Source organism: Rhinopithecus roxellana, chromosome 1, assembly GCF_007565055.1.
Source record: "Rhinopithecus roxellana isolate Shanxi Qingling chromosome 1, ASM756505v1, whole genome shotgun sequence".
NCBI classification, from domain to species: domain Eukaryota; kingdom Metazoa; phylum Chordata; class Mammalia; order Primates; family Cercopithecidae; genus Rhinopithecus; species Rhinopithecus roxellana.
The window spans coordinates 119102891-119123513 of NC_044549.1; the positions used below are offsets into that span (position 1 = coordinate 119102891).

The 20623-nt window shown below is 36.6% G+C and overlaps 1 protein-coding gene across 15 annotated transcripts in view; it reads left to right on the forward strand.

Moving 5' to 3' along the window:
- MECOM (MDS1 and EVI1 complex locus) overlaps window positions 1–20623 on the forward strand; it is a 622387-nt gene that overhangs the window by 553678 nt on the left and 48086 nt on the right. For 7 of the 15 annotated variants that reach the window (XM_030929613.1, XM_030929616.1, XM_030929646.1 and 4 more), the window contains exons 3-4: window positions 7904–8038; window positions 20212–20314. In XM_030929613.1, coding sequence (XP_030785473.1) covers window positions 7904–8038; window positions 20212–20314 — 238 coding nt within the window. Of the gene's footprint in view, window positions 1–4006; window positions 5265–7903; window positions 8039–20211; window positions 20315–20623 lie in introns of those variants that run through there. The other 8 variants (XM_030929617.1, XM_030929619.1, XM_030929630.1 and 5 more) reach the window with 4 other exon arrangements.

Sequence of the window (20623 nt, forward strand, 5' to 3'; positions counted from 1 at the left end):
TCAATTTCTCAGATTATTTCATGCTTCTTGACATGAACTATATGAAACAGGATTTAACAGAATCTCAATGAATAAAACTCCACTTGAGAAATGTAGAAATGCACATATACGTTCTTGAAAAGCTACAGAAAAATAATGTTAAAACAAAAATGTTAGGCTTGGAGTTTAGTGTATATTTAGCCACCTCAAGAAACTCAAAGCTGCAGAATTAAGGGAACTTAGGCTGAGGTTATAAAGTGCCTTCCTCTATAAACTAAAAACATAATGTCAGGGTGAATGGGAACATACTTTATTAACTTTATGGTATTGAAAACTGCCAGCAAGTTGTCTTGTTTTTAAATATTGTCCTCTGCAGAGTGTTACAGTGCTGTTTGTCCACAGGAAGCCTATTAAAAGTGGACAGTGCAGTCATTTCATCTGGCTTTGGCTGGACTGCTTTTCTTTCCTTTAATGATGTGCTGGAATGTACCATGCCCATAGGGTCTCCATTAGCAGAACTTCTACTTCTGGGACGACCATGAAGTTTAAGGCTTAAAAGAGGCATCAGTTTACAGTCTTGTGGGAATCACTTGAATACTGGAGCACTAACTTCTTACTGCTTTAACTAATATATTGACTTATTTTAAATAAACAGTTACACAATGAAGGCAGAGCCAGTGGCCTTATTGGAAATCTTTGGGCTTTTTAAAGATTCTGCAATCCACACAGCTGGGGAAGGAAGGAAGGGGCCTGAGGAGGGTTTATGCCCTTTTCAAACCAGGAAGAAAACACATTAACCTCTCCCACCCCAGCGCTGCCATCAGCCAAACGGGGATCTTTACAACTCCCAGAAAATCTATCAGCTCACACTCAACCCTCATATTTTCCAATGCCCTTTTCCTGGTAAACAACAATTAACAGAACAAGAAAGAAAAAATAATCATTCCTTCTGGAAAAATGTTTTTAAAATCTGGTTCTCTTTTTAAACATCACTGATGAATCATTCCATTTTCTGCTTTCCCCGAAGCTATACATTTGTTATAGTTTGTTCTCCTACTCCATCCCCTTAATATTTAGATCATCTGTCCTGATACATGTTTGCAAATTAAAGCTGGTTTGAGATTATAGCAAAACCATTATTTTTAATAGCCCATTTCAAGGGCAGTGCTAAACACTGCAGAACACGCATGTTACTGATTACTGCTGAGCAGACAGCGGCTTTTGCAGATTAATTTGTAACTGGGAACTACTGTAAACAGATTTCACCAGAAATCCCAAGGAATAAAGGGAATTGGTGATGGTATTTGGCTCCTTGTATTTATTTATTGTTTTAGAAACCTTCTGATGGAAAGCAAGCTCACAGGGGGAGAAGCAAGCCCCTTGCAAAAACCTTTTCCTCTAACCTTCTCTCCTGTTTCATTCATTTATTGGGGAAGACGGATCAGGTCTTCTAAAGAATTCTTATTTAAATAGCAAGAAGCCCCTTTCATGAGAAACAAGGCCAGTCTAACTACTGTGGGATTTCAGAACCCTATCTTTAAACTTTAAGTTGTGTCAAGAAAAAGTGAGATGACTCTGCCTTTGCATGAAGTTATTGTTATATACCCAAAGGAGAAAGGGAGTGGGATGAGGTGGGGGAGAGGAGAGAGACAGACAGACAGACAGACACACAGACAGACAGACAGACAGACACACACACACACACACACACACACACACACACACACACACACACAGAGAGAGAGAGAGAGAGAGAGAGAGAGAGAGAGAGAGAGAGAGAGAGAGAGAGAGAGATATTAAGATTTAGTGTTTTGTTAGCTTCCTTTGCCCAGGTCCTTCTGATGATTTCCTTTAGTCTTTTTCACAATTTATTCAGTGGAGAACAAGACTGATGATGACGATAATGATGACATTAATATAATAATAACGATGATGCAATAAATTCTCCATTCTTCTAGGTACATCTTCCAAGGTCTCGGAAGGTAAGCGTTCGCTCTTGGTTATATTTGGGGAAGAGAAGCTCAGACGTAGGAATAGCCCTTGCTCAGGCTGATGTCTGCAGGCCTGGATTGCAGTGTGCCCTCCTCCCGTTGTGAAGCTCGGGAGGACGCGGAACGGCGGGCCAGGCGGAAGGCAGAGCGGGGTTGCAGGCGCCTGGCGGGCAGAGGCGGGTTCACCTGGCTGGCTGGAGCCGCAGGCGCTGCGCTTTATTTCGGAGCGCAATGCCATCTACCGGCGTCCTGCCGTACCTGCAAGTATCCAGACCTTGAAAGTCGCTCCGCCTCCCCCCACCCGAAGCCAATGTAGGGGAAAAATCTCGGAGGCCCTTTCCACGAAATCCTAATTTAGCCAGGACCTGCCAATGATTCCACACCACCTTTTATTTACCTATCTACGTTTCCTCGTTTTGAAAGCAGTTTTGTAAAGGGCAAGGAGGTGGAGGGGGGGCGGCTGCAGGGCTGGGGCAGGGGTTGGGGCGCTGAGCTCCCAGACCCCCTGATCAGGTCGCACTATCTGAAGCAATCGGTTCCCCAGATTACTTGTATTTAATACACAATGCATCATAAAACAAATCCCTCATCCTGACAGGAAGAAAATAGAACAGCTCATAGCTCGAGCCGGTCCAATTTATGGCTAAATTAAAAAAAAAAAAAAAGCTCCGACAATGGGCAAGTTGAGGAAGGGCAGGAAATCAATGGCCACGAACCCGGAGCTCTTAGAGGTTCTCAAACGCCCAACTCTATGGGAATATCTGACCGGGTTTTAGGTTATTTACAAAGGATTTTTCCTGTCCTACCTACCACTGCTGTGAGATTTTCTCTCAAACAATGGCCATTATCTGAAATAACAGTTCAATGTCACAGATAACAGGCCACTGAAACGAATTAGTCACCACTTCTTGTCATTTTCTCTCCTCCAATCCCTCCCTTTTGCTACTATTTTTGTTTTTAAATCAATATTTTGGGGAAATATAGTTCTACTGGATTTACACGTTTATTTGCACTTGGAGAAAACAAAAAGTGAGTGGCACTTGTGTTATCCCGTTTGCAGCTAGTTTAACCGTCAGCACACTTTCCAGCCCCTCTTGCCCCACCTCTCCCCGGCAAGTGTCCCTAGACTCACTTACTTTGCTTAACTTTCCATTGTTGAGCTGGGGAGTTGGATTTTGTCCATTTGTTTTTATGAATGGAGTTTTGTGATAAAAACGCGTTTACTTCCATTTAGCCAGTGGGATTTACTAAATCTTACAAAGTTGGTCATGAATAAATCTGTAGACCCTTTTATTTCGCTATGTATCCCCTGTATTCCTTCTTCCAATGTCTTTTCTACAATGTGTTGGTTTAAATGTACCCAAGGTATATTGGAAAGTTATAAAACATAGGAGAGTGCCGATTACTAAAAGCAGCATTTATGATGTTAAAAGTTCAAAAATAATCTGAGTTGTCAAATTGCTTATTGCAGTTTTTGGCGTTCAAGGTGTTTTAATTAATGTATCAAATAAAATGGGAAAAACTCACTAGACAGTTATCAATCTCTCTAAACCCATAATACGCTATTTGGGTGGGTTATATGCCAATAGTTTTTCAGATTTTAAAATATCTTTTAAGAAAAATATGATCTGAAAATTTTGCACGCCCTTCTCCTGACCTAGCTACAAGAAGGAAGGGAATAAATTAGAGTGTGAATTTCAATTTAAAAAAAAATTTAATGCTTAGTGGAAAACTGGAAATATACATGTCAACTTTTCACTCTTGAGGTTGCTGTTTTCTGACAATTTCTAAACTATTTATATTTAGTCTGAACTAGCGTCCCTATACCCTAAGCTTTATCCTTGCCCCCCCGGCGTTACCTCTCCCCCCACCCCCGCCCCCTCCGCCTCGGTGCACACACCCTCACACCCCTGAAAGCACTTCTCCACCCTTCCCCATCCTTCCCATCCCCCATCTCTCTCTCTCCCTCTCTCTCTCTCTCTCTCTCTCACACACACACACACACACACACACACACACTCGCGCGCGCGCGCACACACACACACACGCACACACCACACTTGTGCTTTCAGGACATCGAAACAGAGGCTATTTCCCTGGGGAAAGAAATCCTGCCCGGCGGGATCTCCCCATTGGTTGTTTACCCGGAGAAATCTACATGTTTAAGGGGGATGGTGCATCCATAATCAGTCTGTCCCTATAGGACTTGGATCTTGGCGACCTTTTTGTGACCTCTCCCGCCAGAGGAGGCTGCTGTCACTTTAAAAATTTAAAAGAGGAGCCCGTCTGGCTTCCGATCAGATCACTCTGGGCGGCAGGAGATAGCTCCCTTTCTCCCTCGCCCCGGGTTCTTTCTGGATGGCCGAGCAGATCCTCTTTAAAGAGACAGTTCATGAAATAGAAACCCGGCGTCTGAGCTTGGAGTTGCGAAAGGGGACGATCCCGTGAGGGTCCAGGACCCGCGAAGGCGCTGCGGAGGATCTGAAAGGGGGATAGAGCTCCCCTCGCCTCCCCAGGCCCCCCACCTTTTCAAACTCTCCTCCTCCTGCTTGTTTTCCCCCCTTGGAACTGGGAAGGAGAAGTAGAAGTTTTAGTGGGTTTCAGATAACTTTCATTACACATCGGGCTGATAAGAGCAAGAGAAAGTGAGAAAAGAGGGAGGTGATGTGAACCAGAAGGAATAGCTCCGAGCTCATTTAGGAAGGGGGAAAAAGCCAAAACACACCAAACCCGGGTCACCCAGACGGCAGAAGACTTCATTTCTTGTATTAAAAATACACTGTTGGCGGACAATAAATCCGAAACGCGTGGTGCTGGAGAGCAGATCCTAGAGACGGACAAAGTTGTCAGAGACCCATTTGGAAATCGAGACGCGAGGCTTTCAAAAAATTATTATTATTATTTTTAAACATCTCGAAATGTTGCTCGGGATCGTTTGAAAGGATTTTCGTGCAGGAGCGTTGGGGGCTGCTGATTATTTTATTTTGTTTATTTTGATTCTTCTGTGATTGCCTATTATTGCTGAGTTGAGGCCATAGAAATCTAAAGGTAAGAGAACTCCTCACTTTAAAAGGAAAAAATGTCTGGGCGATGTGAAAGTTTGTCACTTCGGACAGTTTCCTGCCCGGGCACCGTTTCTACGGGCGCCCCCCGCCCCCAGCCTTCTTTCCTCCTCGCCCGCAGTCTCGCGGAGCCCTGCTGCTTATCTACGTTGCTAAGCCGGGCGATTTCCTTGTTCCTCCTGCGAAACGGTGCGGTCTGGACACGTCTCCGGGGTGGGTCGTCCGGCCTTCGGTGGGTTTCTCTGCCGACTTGTCGGCCTCTTTTCCTTGCGCTCTTGTCCTTCTTCCCCTCCCTCCGTGTGTCTCTGTCCGTCGGTTTCGGGGACGCACAAGGTGCGGTTGCCAAAATCTGAATTCCTGGCACTGGCCACGCGACTTTGGAGCCGCTCTCGGCCGAGTTCCACCTTGCCAAGTAACAGCTTTGCTGTCCAACATCGTGTGCTGCTTCGCGAGAAAGTCACATTCGGACCCTTTGGCTAGATTGTGGGGATTTTTTCCCCCCTTTTGCTGTTGGTTTTTTGAAAGGGCCTTTCTCTAAAGTCTACCTAAAGGGTTTTTTTTTTTTTTTTTTTTTTTTTTTTTTTTTTTTTTTTTTTTTTTAGCTATCTTTGGAGCTTGACAGCTTTTAAAAACACAGGAGTGTGTTATATGAAATGACTGAAGATATGTCGTTACTTTATTTTATTAGAGATTTCCGACACGATTAAGACATTTGGGAGACAAATGCAGTTCTGCTAGCAAATCAAAAGTGAATAATTCACCCAGGGGGCAAACGTTTCTGGAGAAAGCTAAGCTTTTGTCTTGGGGCAATAATATTGAGAGGAAGAATGTTAATATGATGGTGAAATCTTTGAATAATCATGTAACAGATTATGTAAAAAGACATTCTTTGGAAATGAACCTTTTAAAAAATTAATTTTGCTGTTGACAGTGGCAATGCTAATAATGTTAACACGGAATAAAATTACACCTACAATTTTTATGTGCAGTATATGTAATACTTAACTCCCTGCCCCTGTAAAAAGGAATGCTTGAAAGCTAAGGGGATGGATGTTTCTTGACTTTGAAATTAGCAAGTTTTCCACGTCTCTCTGCAAATATGAAATGGAATTAGTGTTGCATTTCACTGGCTTTATTAAATATTTCTTGAGTGCGTCAGGAGAACTGCCTTTTTTTTTCTTTTTTTTTTTTTTTTTGCCAGTCAAGGAAACAAACAACAAAAGATCAACCAGAAACCAAACAGACTGAACAAACCAACAAAACCCAGCAACAAACTCCAACTTTTTACTATTTAAAAATGTGCATTGCTATTGTTATTTATGTACCTTCTCAACATCTGGGATGGGGGTAAATCTCAAAGTGCCATTTGAGTTACTCAGCACTGAGAGTTGAAGAAACATCTTAAAGTTTGTGATTTTATTTATAACAAATTTTTAGAATTTGTCCTCTTAATAGAAAGGATATTTAAGTGTACACTTTTGTCGTCGTTAGTGTGAAGAGGTGTCCTTGAAAAAGAAGAGTTTGATTTGTGTGTGTGTGTGTGTGTGTGTGTGTGTATGTGTGTGTGTTTAGCAATATCCCTATCTTATGTTCAATTTTTCTTTTTAAAATTGTGGGACAACTTACTGCCCTTCAATTTCCTCATGGCCAAAGGCTTATTCATAGGGTTTCTTGACTAAAGCCCTCAGAGCACTGGGTTTTTCTTGAAGTATATGGTGAGTTAATGACTTGAATCTGCAACTGGGTGATTGCCTGAATTCTATGCAAAATTGCTTTTGGTCTCAGTACTCAAGAGTTTAATTTTAACTTTTATGTGGGTATGCATACAGCAGAGATCTGTGGGAGTTATTTAATTCAATAATTTTTGTTCTAGGTATATTGCTTAGTCTTTGATAGGAAACTTCCTCATTTGTATTAACTGATTGACATAACATTACCAGGCTTTGTAGTTATTCACCATCAGGTCAACAACTCTCAGCTTTTAATATTGATGTTTAAGACATTATTGCTGTTAGTGAATCAGAATAGCTTGGTTTAAGTACACAAGACCTTAAAAATTGAAGTTTCCCTCTTCAATTTTTGTTTAGTGTGTCCTAACTAATGATTAACATTTCGATGGGCCAAATGTAAAATTTCATGAAAAATAACAAGGTACAAGTATACCTAATGATGGCAGTTCGTTACAGTATTTTAATGTATTTTTTATTTGTTCACAAGGAGCCAGCTTTGTTATTTTGCTTACTAGACAAAATATTGAAACATGCATTGACATGTGTTAACTGAGTTTGCCATACTTTGCATGAGTGTTTCCGAATCGATTATTTTAACTTGTTTTCCTTTAGTTTGATCAGAAGCACCTATAAGACAAATCTTATTATCTCCTTCAATTAAGAGTGTGATTTGTTTCATGGTGATGAAATGCTAACTATGAAAAAAAATTAGATGGAAGTTTTTAAATTAAAGTGCAAAAATGTGAAAATATACGCTTATATGAGACTATATAAATATGAAATATTGACTATAATGTTTAGAAATATTATGTTAATATATGCTGTTCACTATTATTTTTTGTAAAAATCACATTGGATAAAATTAGCACTAATTTATGCATATGAAAATAAGCATTTTTGAAACCAATTAATCAGTTTTTGTAACAAATTGCAAGTGCTTTATTCCTTTAAAAAAAAAAAGCAGTGTGTTGTCATTTTCAAGGTAACTTCTTATTTCCCCTCTATTAATGTGCCTGTGATCTGACTTTTTTTAAGGATCCAAAGAAGGAATATACATTTCAATGAAATATTTTCAAACAACTGATTATTTTAATGAGTGGGCCAATATGACAATTGATTGTTCTCATCTTCTTTCCTCCAGATCTTAGATGAGTTTTACAATGTGAAGTTCTGCATAGATGCCAGTCAACCAGATGTAGGAAGCTGGCTCAAGTACATTAGATTCGCTGGCTGTTATGATCAACACAACCTTGTTGCGTGCCAGATAAATGATCAGGTATGTTGTAAGGATTTTCTTGTCTTTCCTTGACAGCACTAAAGTATCAGTGGAGCCTGAAGAATAAAAATAACAGTGAACTGCAGTAGACCCTTGTGGCCTGTTTGTTGATATTGTAAAAGATAATGCACAAATATAAGTAAAATTCTGAGCAAAGTCATATTTAGTACTACTTTCTTTACATTCTTTGGGTAGTCTATTCACTTTGTACTAGTATCCTTCATAAATGCACCAGTTTTCTTGGTCTGACTGAATGATTTTAAAACTGAGTATTATTACTGCGTACTGTTCAGTTTTTCTTTGCTATCATAGTAGGTACATTCATGAAAGGTATTGAGCTAATCAAGAACATCTTGTGAATTTATGCAGAAATTGGAAGTGATATACTTGAAATGTTATATAGGTTTTATTTGAAATCTATATGCATGGTATCAGTGTGGACTTATCTAATTATGCATTTTATATTGATTTGCCTAATTATAAATGAGAACACTTACTTTTAGATTAATTAAAATACTTTTTTTGGTATACGTCAAAAAGTTTAAAAATAACCCTGCTGGAAATTGCTTTGTGACATTATGGAGGACCATGAAGTGAGGTTGACTTTAATAACAATAACTGTGAAATAAAGATCATGAAAATATCATGAAACATATTTTACACTTAATAAAATTAGCTTATGAATCTTATAATATAATAAGACAATACCTGAAATAACAAGAAATTCAGCCCATTAATTCTTGTTTTATAAACATTGTTGGGTTAGAATTTAATTATGTTACAATCATTTATTTCTTTTAACCCAATGGTTTCCTAAATCAAATATGTTTCAAAGACCATGTTGAAGTGGTTGCTTGGCAAATCTACTATGAAATCATCCCCAAGAAAAAGAATAGTTTAAATTAAATGTTTCCAATTGAAAACTTAAATAAAGCTACTGTCAATTGGTCTAAGACTCTATTTCATTCATTATTGTGAGATTATTCCTTGGCATCTTACCAGCTACCAGATAATTTTTACTGACTAAACTGTGTAAGAGGTAGTAAATTGTAAAATTAGGTTTAAATGGAAATCATTTAAAAATCTTCAACATATATCAAAAATAATAAACCAATCAATTGTTTTTTCTCCTTGCCATAAGAAAACAAGAGGAATTATTGGCAAGGGAAAACATTATTAAATTAGCTATTGATTGTGAGCAGAAAATATCCTGTCTATCATATGAGTTACTGTCGCCATCAACAACAAATATTTTTTGAGCACCTACTATTTGTAGATGTGGGAAATACGTAGGTATTGTGAGTAAATTAATGTTATACTCCTTGCAGAAGGAACTGGAGGACCTCAAATAGTAGCTTTAAGATGAAATAATATAATTATATCGTAATAATTGTTTGCTATTCATATTTATTGACAATGGAAGCTATTTCCTTAGACAGATACAACTGTTGTAGAATCAGTGAAAAGATGATTTAAGAATGGGACTTGTAGGCAATCTAAATGTACTTGCAGCCATTTTTTCATTTAATGTTTATGTGTATAGTGTTTTATAATAAATGTACTCTTATTGGGAATCTTGATTGCATTAAAAAAGGGAAACTGTTTTCCTGTTTCTCACTATGAATTAGGCTACTCATTAAAGTAGGCATTTATAATTTTACCACAGTTGCTTTTGAAATATACATTGTAAAATCCCATTTTTTTAAAAAAAATGCCAGTTTTATGCCTTAATGAATAGCATGTTTACTTATTTTGACTAGAGAATCAGAGAAAATACTTAATTTGGGAAAACAGATAAGGACAATATTAGACACATATTTTTCCTAAGTGGTAATTTTTAACTTCTATATTATGCTGACAGAAATCTAAGATGCTAACAGAATGCATATCAAATAATATAATTGTGAAATTCAAGGAAATTCATCCATAAACAACAAGGGAGGAAAGTCAGAGGTAAAAGTCAGATTTGTATGATACGTGTAGATGTTTACAATCACTCTTAGCCCAATTGACAAGACAAAAGGGAACAGACACCCAAATAGTGTATGCATGTATTATAAGTCTATTCACCTATAAAGCACATATGAATATTCTAAAATCCAATTAAAACTAGCAGTTCTAGACAACTTTGAAATGTGAATGTTGTACTGAGTACATGATAAAAGAGCTGACTAAAGAGATTCCCTAGGTCTGTTTTTTTGCTCTCTTTTCCATGAGGAATAGGAGCTGCCAAATGGTGAATAAGCACAACTCATCACATAATGAACACTCCCATTGTGGGAGGTATTATTTAATATTTAGCTATAGAGAGGGACCCTGGTATAGGAGTAATTATTAGACATTAATGACGTCAACTCACCTGTATAACACAAAAGTAAATGGAATGCTCTACAAGAAATTACAAAAAGTGTTTCTCTTTGCTCTGATTTTTAGATACAGATAAAGTTTATCAAATGAATTTTAGAACAAGACAGGTATAAATCCTGGACTCTTAAAAAAAAGGAATTTGAGATGAAGCTTTCAATTGCAAGTTAGTCATGGTAATAATTAGGTCATCTAACAAAGAAAGAAAAAGATTACCCAGGACAAAACAAGAGTGTATAAATTGTACTTTACTTTTTCAAAGATACATATTTTAAAAAATTCTAATGTTAAAAGATCAAGTTTAATTAATTAGGATCAGTTTTTAATGATGTAGAGGAGCCATATTAAATAAAATAAATGTGTTGCTAAGATTATAATACAGTTTGATAGTAGTAGGACAAGCAAAACGTTGTATGATGGATAACCTGTATTTGATTTCTTTGTGGGTGAAGAAGTTCTAGAAACAGCATGGGTTTTGCTTTTTAAGTAAAGTTGATAAAAGATGTAATCTATTTTGTATCAGAAAAAAATTTAAATGAAAGTCACCCAATTACCACTTTCCCCATACCTTTCTACCAGCATTTTACTTAAGGAAATTTTCCTGAGTTTAAATTTTCCAGCGGATTTATGTGAGTTATTTCATTTCAGAATTTTTTTTTTCAGACAGAATGAGCTTTGTGGCAGCTTTCTTTCTTGTCGGTGCTGCCTAGAAAGATTCAAGTTTTGTGATTTTAGACGTCTCTTTCATTTCATGCTTCCAAAATTATTGCAGTGATGTTTTTGGAGATACACATTCTGAAAACATTGACATCATTGCTGAACCATAATTTCTAAGTAGCTGTGGCTTCTGACTGATATCTTTATTCACCCCTGAAAAAATGTGTTAACTACAGTAATTTATCTCTATGAAAGAAGCTACACCAAAGACATTAGTAAATTGAGTCACGGTCACACTCAAGTCATAAAATAGTAGATCCATTAAATATACCCAAGTTTCTTTATCCTTGACATTCTAACTATTTTCCCTTAAAGTTTCTCTACAATGCTACCTAGTTCTAAGACTGTGGCACAGTGTTTAGCTGGAAATTTTTACTGAGACAGACAATGCTTAAATATTTACATTCTAACAACCTGAAATTATCCTTGGTTGCTTTCAGGAGCAAGAACTGACCCTGAAAGGCAGAGCAGGGTAGGAGCAAAAGCAGAGAGTTGGTTGAGGAAATCTCTTTCCAGACTAGGTCCTCAACAGGACCAATATACAGAGAGAGGAAGCATACAAATTTCTTTTTTTATTATTCAGAGTTTTCATTTACTACAGAAGCACCCATGTGTTTAATGTGAAGTAGACCAAACATCTACATGATTTACTGTTTTTTTTTTTTTTAAGAAGAAAACTAGTTATTTAGATATTCTTTCCTTTAAAGTCTTGTAGCTATCTTACTTTTACAAACCATTTTGATTGGTGGATGTAACTCATTGCTTTAGATTTGGTCGGTCTTACCCTGTTCTCACCTCTCTCTCCATCCTTTGATAAGTCTCCTTTTGACCCCACATATACCCTTCGCCTGGATCAGAACCGGGGCTACCTACCCATAGACCCCCATCCACCTCAGACAAGGCCAGTTCTCATGCTTGAGTAGATTCACGAAGTTTGGGTACTTATGGAGTAGTTCTCTGGACACAACAGCTTTACTCTAATACTTCTTCATAGTGAAAACATATTGGTAATGATCAGAGAGTCACTAAGACACAATTTACCTAAGTTGGCTTTTTAGACTTAAATGAGACCTGCCTTTCCACTTATAATTAATACAATTTATGTAAGTTGACTTTTTAGACTTAAATGAAACCTGCCTTTTCACTGATAGACTGATCTGGGCGAGTACTTTGGGATAATGTTTTGTATATGTAAGTGTGTGTGTATTCTGTATCATAAGAAGGAACACAATTTTATTCAAACTCCTGGCCTGCCCTAACATGGTCTATGAGTAGAATAAAGTTCTCAGAAACCCAAGACATTATTAATCTTGTCATTTACACAAGGTGATAAGTCCTTTCATTTTTAAGTAGGCCCTTGACAGCTGGCATTTAGTAAGCAGAATAAGAGAAGTCTGCTGTTCACTCTGAATAAAAAGAAATGTGTCGATAAGAGATTATCTAATGCCTGATGTATATTTTGAAGAAATGAGATACAGAAGAATGAGTGCCCCTCAGAGAATACAAAGTCAGAATTCACTTAAGGATTCTGCCAGCTCCCTTGTGGTTAATGAATGGCAACAAGACTCTGCAGTGTTTTCAGTTGGAACAGGCATTGTTCTCGTTTGTGCTTTACCTTATAAAGTTTTAACTGCTTCCAGGACGATCATAGCTGATGTGGCACCCCGCGTTCGCTCTCCTTAGGTCCACGTGAATGATTATATCAGACTGCTGTGACACTAGAACAGCATTTTATTGTGAGCTTATTGTGGGCTCAACTGTTATTTTCTTTGGATTTTACTATGAAAAAAACCCACTTTCCTGCATCATTCAATTAGTACAATTTGTGCAAAACAGCAAGGTAGATTAGTTATGTATACTGCAAAAATGTAATTTGTTAGCCTCTTTACACTTTTTAAAAATGTTTGTGTCTACTGTCAGGTAATTTGTTAATTTGCTCTTCCTTTACAAGGATATCTGTCCACATTTTGTACGACTTCTTTTGATGTTAAAGTTATTATTGGCTTTGGGCATTTTCTTTGCTTTGCTTTTAAGTCAAGTTCCACTTTTATACCAAAGTTATGCTCTGCTGTTTTAAGATGAATGCCAGCTGGCAATACCCAGAGACTGGCTTTGTGAACAGTGCCTAAGCTGACTTTGGGGGGATGTTGTCTGGCTGACAAGTTACTTCCTTCACCTGAAGATGAAACTCTTTCAAACATAGTTTGCCATTTGATTTTTACATCATAAAACAAACATCACCTCATCCCCTGCCCCTAATGAAGTTTCCTTCATGTAACAATGCCTAGGACACAGCACTGACATAACACTAGGATTTTTGTTAAAATTCACAAACTGCATAAGTTGAAAGAGAGGGTGACCTGAAGTATTAAGTGCACATTTTAAGTAATTAGTGTTTGCATGTATATATCACCTTTCATTCAGGAAGATCGCAAAGCATCACACCCACAATAGACTGTAGCTATTTCTGGAATAGCATAAAAAAGTCACAAGAATGCTTTACAAGCCATGAAGGAGGAGAATGTTTTGCTCAAGGACACAAGAGAAGCCTCCAGCCAAGTAAAACACCAAAGATGATCTTTTTAGCTTCTTTATAATGTAATGATGGAACTCTTCCCAAAGGTTTGGAAATCATTCCAAATGATGATCAGTTTTTATTCAGTCAGATGAAATGATCACATTAAAGACAGGTGGCTAATGGATATTTTTGGGGGGTCTGTAGAGAGATCCTCAGAGGTTATTTAAGGAGACACCTTGCAAAGCTTTCAGGCTGGGTACACTGTAAGCTTCGTGTATAATAATGTGTATCTTTATCAATTGCCCTATTTATGCAAACTAGAACTAACAATTCTCTCTCTGTTTTGTTTCATTCAATAAGTTATACTTGGTTTTCTCTTCATGTTACTGACAAAGAGATAAAGATGTGGAGAAGAAAAAATTTCCCCACCAAAGATACCTTGGTCTCGTGGAGTCATATTTTTCATTTAGGAAGTGGATATAGCAAGGTAGTACTTGATCTTTTTCAATTAATATTTTCTTGTCTTTAGACTGTGACCCTGAAGACAAATATGAGATACTTTTTCTTTGGAGAAACTAAGCGTGATTTGCTTTGGCAATGCTTAGCCATGAGAAAGCTTCCATAGTGTTGGACAAATTTATGTTCGGTCATCAATCTCTGCTGAAGACACTTCTCTTTACCTCTTATTAATTAGGCTCAGAATGTATAATAGGATCCTTCCTCCAGAGACTCCTATTAAACTGTACATCACTCCTGAATTGGAGTTTCCCACATGACTATGGATAGATCAGGAGTCCAGACTATGTTTCCTATTGCATATATTGTGTCTGTAGACTTGATGCCACCTCTCTGCAGTACCAAGACTGACAGATATGTCCATATGAAATGTTGACTTTGTTCCAACGTGCAAACTGCTGCTACCTACCTCCTCTCCTACCGACCCTCCAATTGCTGAAGTTCCATTCAGCTTTTCCTAGGCTTCAGACTAGTAAATTGAATGAAGATATAGAAAATAAAGCATTTAGGCCAAATGTTGGGAGCTGGAAGAGGAAGAAATGAACTGTTAACTTCAAAGTGAAAAGACACCAATAGCCAGAAAAGGTTTTCTCTCAGTACAGGTTTTGCTGGGAGTACATTTCTCTATTATTTCAATTATTACAACTTCCTGCATAGGTTGAAGGTCATTCATAATTCACACTTCTGTCATTTTTAGACATGCCAAATGCAGTCTATTAAGCATACATAAAACTTCCAGTGTTTGATCAGGAAAAATAAACGGGGATTCATGACAATAAAGCCTTGTTCATCTTTTTAAAAGTAAATGTGTTTTCCTTCTTTCTTATTTTCCCCCTTGTGTGCAGAATTTTTCTGTCTCAATAATACAAACATAATACTTTAAATCAATCCACAGATAAAGAATCTGACAGATTCTAGATTTTTGTTCTCTGGTATAATAAACAAGACCCACCTGATTACCATTTGTAAGTACTAATGATAGAGGATTTGGTTGAACGCAGTCTTTCAAAGTATAAAACAGAGTTAGACTGAAAGTCTTTTATGGCATATTAACTTTCCTATCAAAGTGCTTATGAGTGTCTATACTTGCTTTACTGCTGCCCTCTTGGACTTAACCAAATAAAATGAATAATGATATATGATTAATTCTAATTCCAAGTATATATAATATAAATTTTATAAAACATAATATATAATTACATATAACTTGTATGATATATAATAATCATATGCCATGAAGCATTCGTTCTTATTATATGTAATTATATATATAATATGAGATTGCTAATATGCAAATAAAAAAAGTCTCCAAAACATATACTTTGCCATATTTATGTCAAATTATAAAATATGTATTTATAAGTAACACCTCATGAAAATGTATAATTTGGAAGTCTAAATTTGCTAAATCAATTTCATATCACCACTGTCTTTTATACTTAGCCTTGTGAGTACTAACTGAATGGATACTCTCTTCGCATTTGGAAATACTTTCAGGGTTTGATTAAAATAAATTAATTGTAATAATTCTCTTTAGGGTATTTAATTTCTATATGCATGTATAACATCATAATTATGCCTTCAACTGTGGGTTTTACCAGTGGTAAAACTGAACAATTTTGGATTTCTAGTTTTACTTTTCAACTTCTTGCATAATTTAGAATTTTAAATAACATTTAGAAATTTCACTAGTGTGCTATTTGAACAAATTTTAAAAATAAAAGAACATGAAATCTGTTACTAAAACATTTACTGTAAAGACTTATCCTTATAAATTGAGGTATCCAGAGATCCAAATACAATATTCGTACTTACAAAGGTATAAATATTGCTTTATAGAAAAATAAAAAGAGCCTAGCAAGATACTGGGAAAATTTAATTTTTTATGTGATAAAATGAAAAAACCATCTCAACTGGCAAAAGTTTCAGGTGTATGGGAGTTAGGTTATGTTCATAACATGTCATGCTTCTGGAGTTTGGTATTAGCTACCAAATAGAAAGTTTTGGAGGAGTTAACACAGTTTTAAAATATTTATTATGACTTTTTAAAAAAATTGAATTTCCATATAATCTATTTTCTTAAACTATAAGGCCCCATTCTTCTTATCTTTCACCTTATATTGGGAAGAATTGAGTTTTTCTTTTTCATAGAACATTCTGAGAGAGAGAGAGCAAAATTAATACATGAACAACCTTTTTGTATTAATTCAACATTTTCTAAGTGTTGAATATTTTTGAGCCTCTCTTTATTTATTGGGGGTATATTCATTCCAAAATTTCAGATCTAGGATATTTTTATTTTGAATTCAGAGAACTTTTTACATAAAACCCCGATAGGAGAGGAGACCCATTATTAACTCTTTTATGGAACTTAACAGACTAATTGACTCCCTTCCATTTTTCTCCAACACAAAAATGAGAGAGTCATATTAGTAGTGTCTCTGCTTCTGGCACATAACACAGATGGCATGTAATTCACTGGACTACAATATAGTTGATATTTTTGAGAAAACACTGACTTTAAAGATATTATAACTGTATTTTTATAAGCATGGTCATACTTACTATATACAAATATGTGAGAAAATCTATATAAATCACTTCTTTGTTGCATTTTTATTTGCTGAAAGATCTATTTTATAATATAAAAGTATATTTTCTGGAAGGCCTGATTCCTCTAAGATGACATCCCGTCATTTCCCCACTATATTGTTTCAGGGCTACAAATTGTCATTTTGTTCTGGTTTAAATTACTCCTGTCACTTCTCAAATGCCTGCTGGCATACCATTAATATTATTAGAAAGTAAATTAAATTTCTATGTAGACATCCCTAGATTCAAGGATTCAAATTATACTTTTGGGCCATTGTAATTAGAAGAGGAAAACCATGTTGCTTAAGTGTCTCTAAAACCCTAAGGGATGAGAGGTAATGAAGATCAAGTGGTAGAAACACCTTGAGAAAAGGACTAGATTTGTAAGGGTGTGGCAAATGGAACTTCGAGGGACATTCTTATATGGGGAAGCATGCCCAGAATCTGCCCTCATTATGTCTGGCGCTTGCCAGTTCTTTCCAAACCTCAGTTTCATGAGCACCATAAAAACTCACTTAAAATTGAAAAGAACACCCTGAAGTTAAAATCTACTCTGCTTTTCTTTGCCTTCCATGGCTTGGAATGTCACCTTTTACCTCCAGTAAATAAAGCCAACATCAACACTCTTCCGTGTCTTTTATTTTTTATTCACTCAATATTCTTCACATGACAATCTGGACACTTAAAGGGAAATTACAGTAGTGATCTATGTCTTGGCAAAGAGAATTGTCTTTATAATATATAGTTACAGTGTATCCATCAATTTCTTTTGTTTCTTAGACTGTTCACATTGGATTGAGTAAATCTAAAATAGAATTAAAAGAGACATGATTAATAGTGGACTACAAAGAAATAACGATATCATAATACTCTCTTAAAATGACCTGACATGCATATCTAAGTAGTATTCCCCAATAGAGACAATTGCACTGTTTTACTGTCTTGCAGGTTATTGTCTCTTTAACCTCACTATTTCCGAGAAGCCACCGAAAAGTTCTAATATGTCACAATTCAAATGTCAACATGTTGTTGGAAAGGAAGCTAATAAGTTAAACCTTTGAGAGATGCCAAAAAAAGAGGTGATTCAAACTGTTGAGAGAAGTCCATTGTTTTCTAAGGGGAAATAGAACTCCAGAATGAAACAGGGTACTTATAAGTATTTAACTGGAAAATTTAGGGGAAAAAAGCAAAGTCACACATTATTTTATTATTATTTTAAATCTGGTAATCTTTAAAAAGAACTGTTCTCAGTGTACTTCCAAGGAAAAGAAAATGTGAATGACTAGGGTTAATAGGATACAAACTGCAAATAAACTATTTTTTATAGAAACAGCACATAACAAGGAATAATTTTCCCAAGATAGTCTGGATTCTATCTGTGGACAAATACGAAGATTCTTAGGTTATATTATAACATATTATAGCAACATTTTATGTTAGCATTGTTTTCTATAAACCAGCTTCAGGTTTATAGTAGTTCAACTACTATCGAATGAAAAAAATTATTCTGTTTTGACAGGAAAGAAGCTAAGCAGAAAATACTCATTAAGTTATTTTTCAAATTTAGCACAATTTTGTGCTCTGGTCTTGTTATAGAAAAATAAACAATTGTACTTTAGAGCCACCTACTGGAATAAAGAGGCACGTACAAAGTCCTCTTCTTTCCAAAAGATAAACAGATAAATAAAATTAAAGTATGAGCATTTCTGCTGATCTTATAAGACATCAACTTATGCAGCTCTTCTTAGTTTGAAAAATCAAGTGATGTTGCAAAAAACCATAGTTAACAGTACTATCTCCTAAGAATATATTATTAGAATATGATGGTGGTTGTTGTGTTGTTGTTTTGGTTTTGTGTGTGTGTGTGTATGTGTGTTGCTCAGATATTTAGAATCTGGACTTGTTTGCCTTAATAAGATTGATTCTGGGCTGGGCGCAGTGGCTCACTTGTAATCCTAGGACTTTGGGAGGCCTAGATGGGCAGATTGCTTGAGCCCAGGAGTTTAAGACCAGCCAGAGTAACAGGGTGAAATTCCATCTCTACCAAAAAATACAAAAATTAGCTGGGTGTGGTGGTGCACACTGTAGTCCTAGCTACTCAGGCGGCTGAGGTAGTAGGATCACCAGAGCCCAGGGAGGTTGAGGCTGCCATGAGCTGTGATCGTGCCACTGTACCCCAGCCTGGGCGACAGAATGAGACCCTGTCTCAAAAAAAAAAAAAAAAAAAAAAAAAAGATTGATTGTGTTTGTGGACATTCTCAGTAGGAAGATTGGAGAAAAGACTCATTGGCAATGTTAAAGAGAGAGAAGAATATATGAGGCAAAGGAGTAATTTCCTTCTCAGAGTACTGCAGGGTTTTGCAAAGATACTGTGGTATAATATAATTGGTCTCATTTTCACCAGTTAATCGTAGAACTTCATTCTTTCTTCTAAAACCTCTATCTGATTATGGGATTGTTTAATAAATAACCTTAGAATGAAATGAAAAACTAACGACATTTTTTGGTAGAATGAATAAACATCTAAAAGATTTTCATGCTTAAAAGCCTTTTTAAATGAAAAAAAAAAAAAAAAAAAAAAAAAAAAAAGCCTGGTGCCTGGACAGGTAAGTTGGACAATGACTTGCCTAAGTCACCAAGCTGCCCCAGGGGAAGGGCAGGCGGCTCTTGGAAATTTCAGGTCAGGGTTCTTTCCATACCTGCTCCATTGCTTTTCAGTCAGTCATTAACAGATTTATTAAATGCTTCCTCTCCTCAGCACTTTGCTAGAAAGCAAGGGAAATAAGCACCACCTCCACCACCCCGATAAATGCATCAATAAAACATGTAATGCCTACTTTCAAAGAGAGGGAATCAGAAGCTAGGCCTGAGGGCAGGACCTGAGTATGGGAGCACTCTTCTGATTGGTGAGAGAGGGGATTAAGTTTTGAGAAAACAAAATACTCTCCTTTGTTGTCATGATCCTTTATGTCATGTCCTTTCAAACTATTACCTTCCAAACACACTGTTGAGAAGGTTCTACTTTTGCAAACTTGCTTAAGTGGGGAAGGGGCAAGGTAAGCTAGGCTACTGCTGGAGAATTCCAGGCAGAATTAAACTCTGTGAGTATGTGTGGTTTGCTAGGGTGTTGTGAGGATTCAGAGAAGGGAAAGTTCTTCCTTAAATATTACACAGGATATATGTGACACAGCTAGCCTTGCATTAAGAAAATTTTATTTGTGAAGTAGGATTTGGAAAAGATTTGTGAACTGGCTTGAGAGTCACAGCGTTCCATTTGTCACCAGAGGGCTCGTTTTCAGTATATAAAACAGGAAATCACACTTCTTTTGATAAAAAATTAAAAGAAAAAGATGTTTGTTAAGCTGATGCAAAATGTACAGGTATCTTAGTGTATATCTTGCCCTTTGTTAATATATATACATCTCTCTCTTTCCTGATTCCATCCCCCTTTATTTTCTCTTTAAAGATATTCTACAGAGTAGTTGCAGACATTGCACCTGGAGAGGAGCTTCTGCTGTTCATGAAGAGCGAAGACTATCCCCATGAAACTATGGCACCCGATATCCACGGTTGGTACCACTCACGCCACTCTCCTTATCACCTTATCATTGCAACTATAAAGTAGCATCGAAAGCGTCCATTGTTGTTGGTGTTTGTTAGTTTCCCTGGCTTTTCAATGTCAGTTTTAACAAGTTCCTTCTCTTCAAGCAACTATTTTCTTGGTTTGACATCTGGCCACTATTACAGTGAAGGTGAAGTAAGCAGAGGTCTTCCTTAAAGTGGAGGTCAAAGGAATTTTGAGTATTTGCGCAGAACCTCACCTAGCTATGCCTTTTGTCAATGCATTAGTCTATGGTGAGGATCCTTTCACTGTGTAG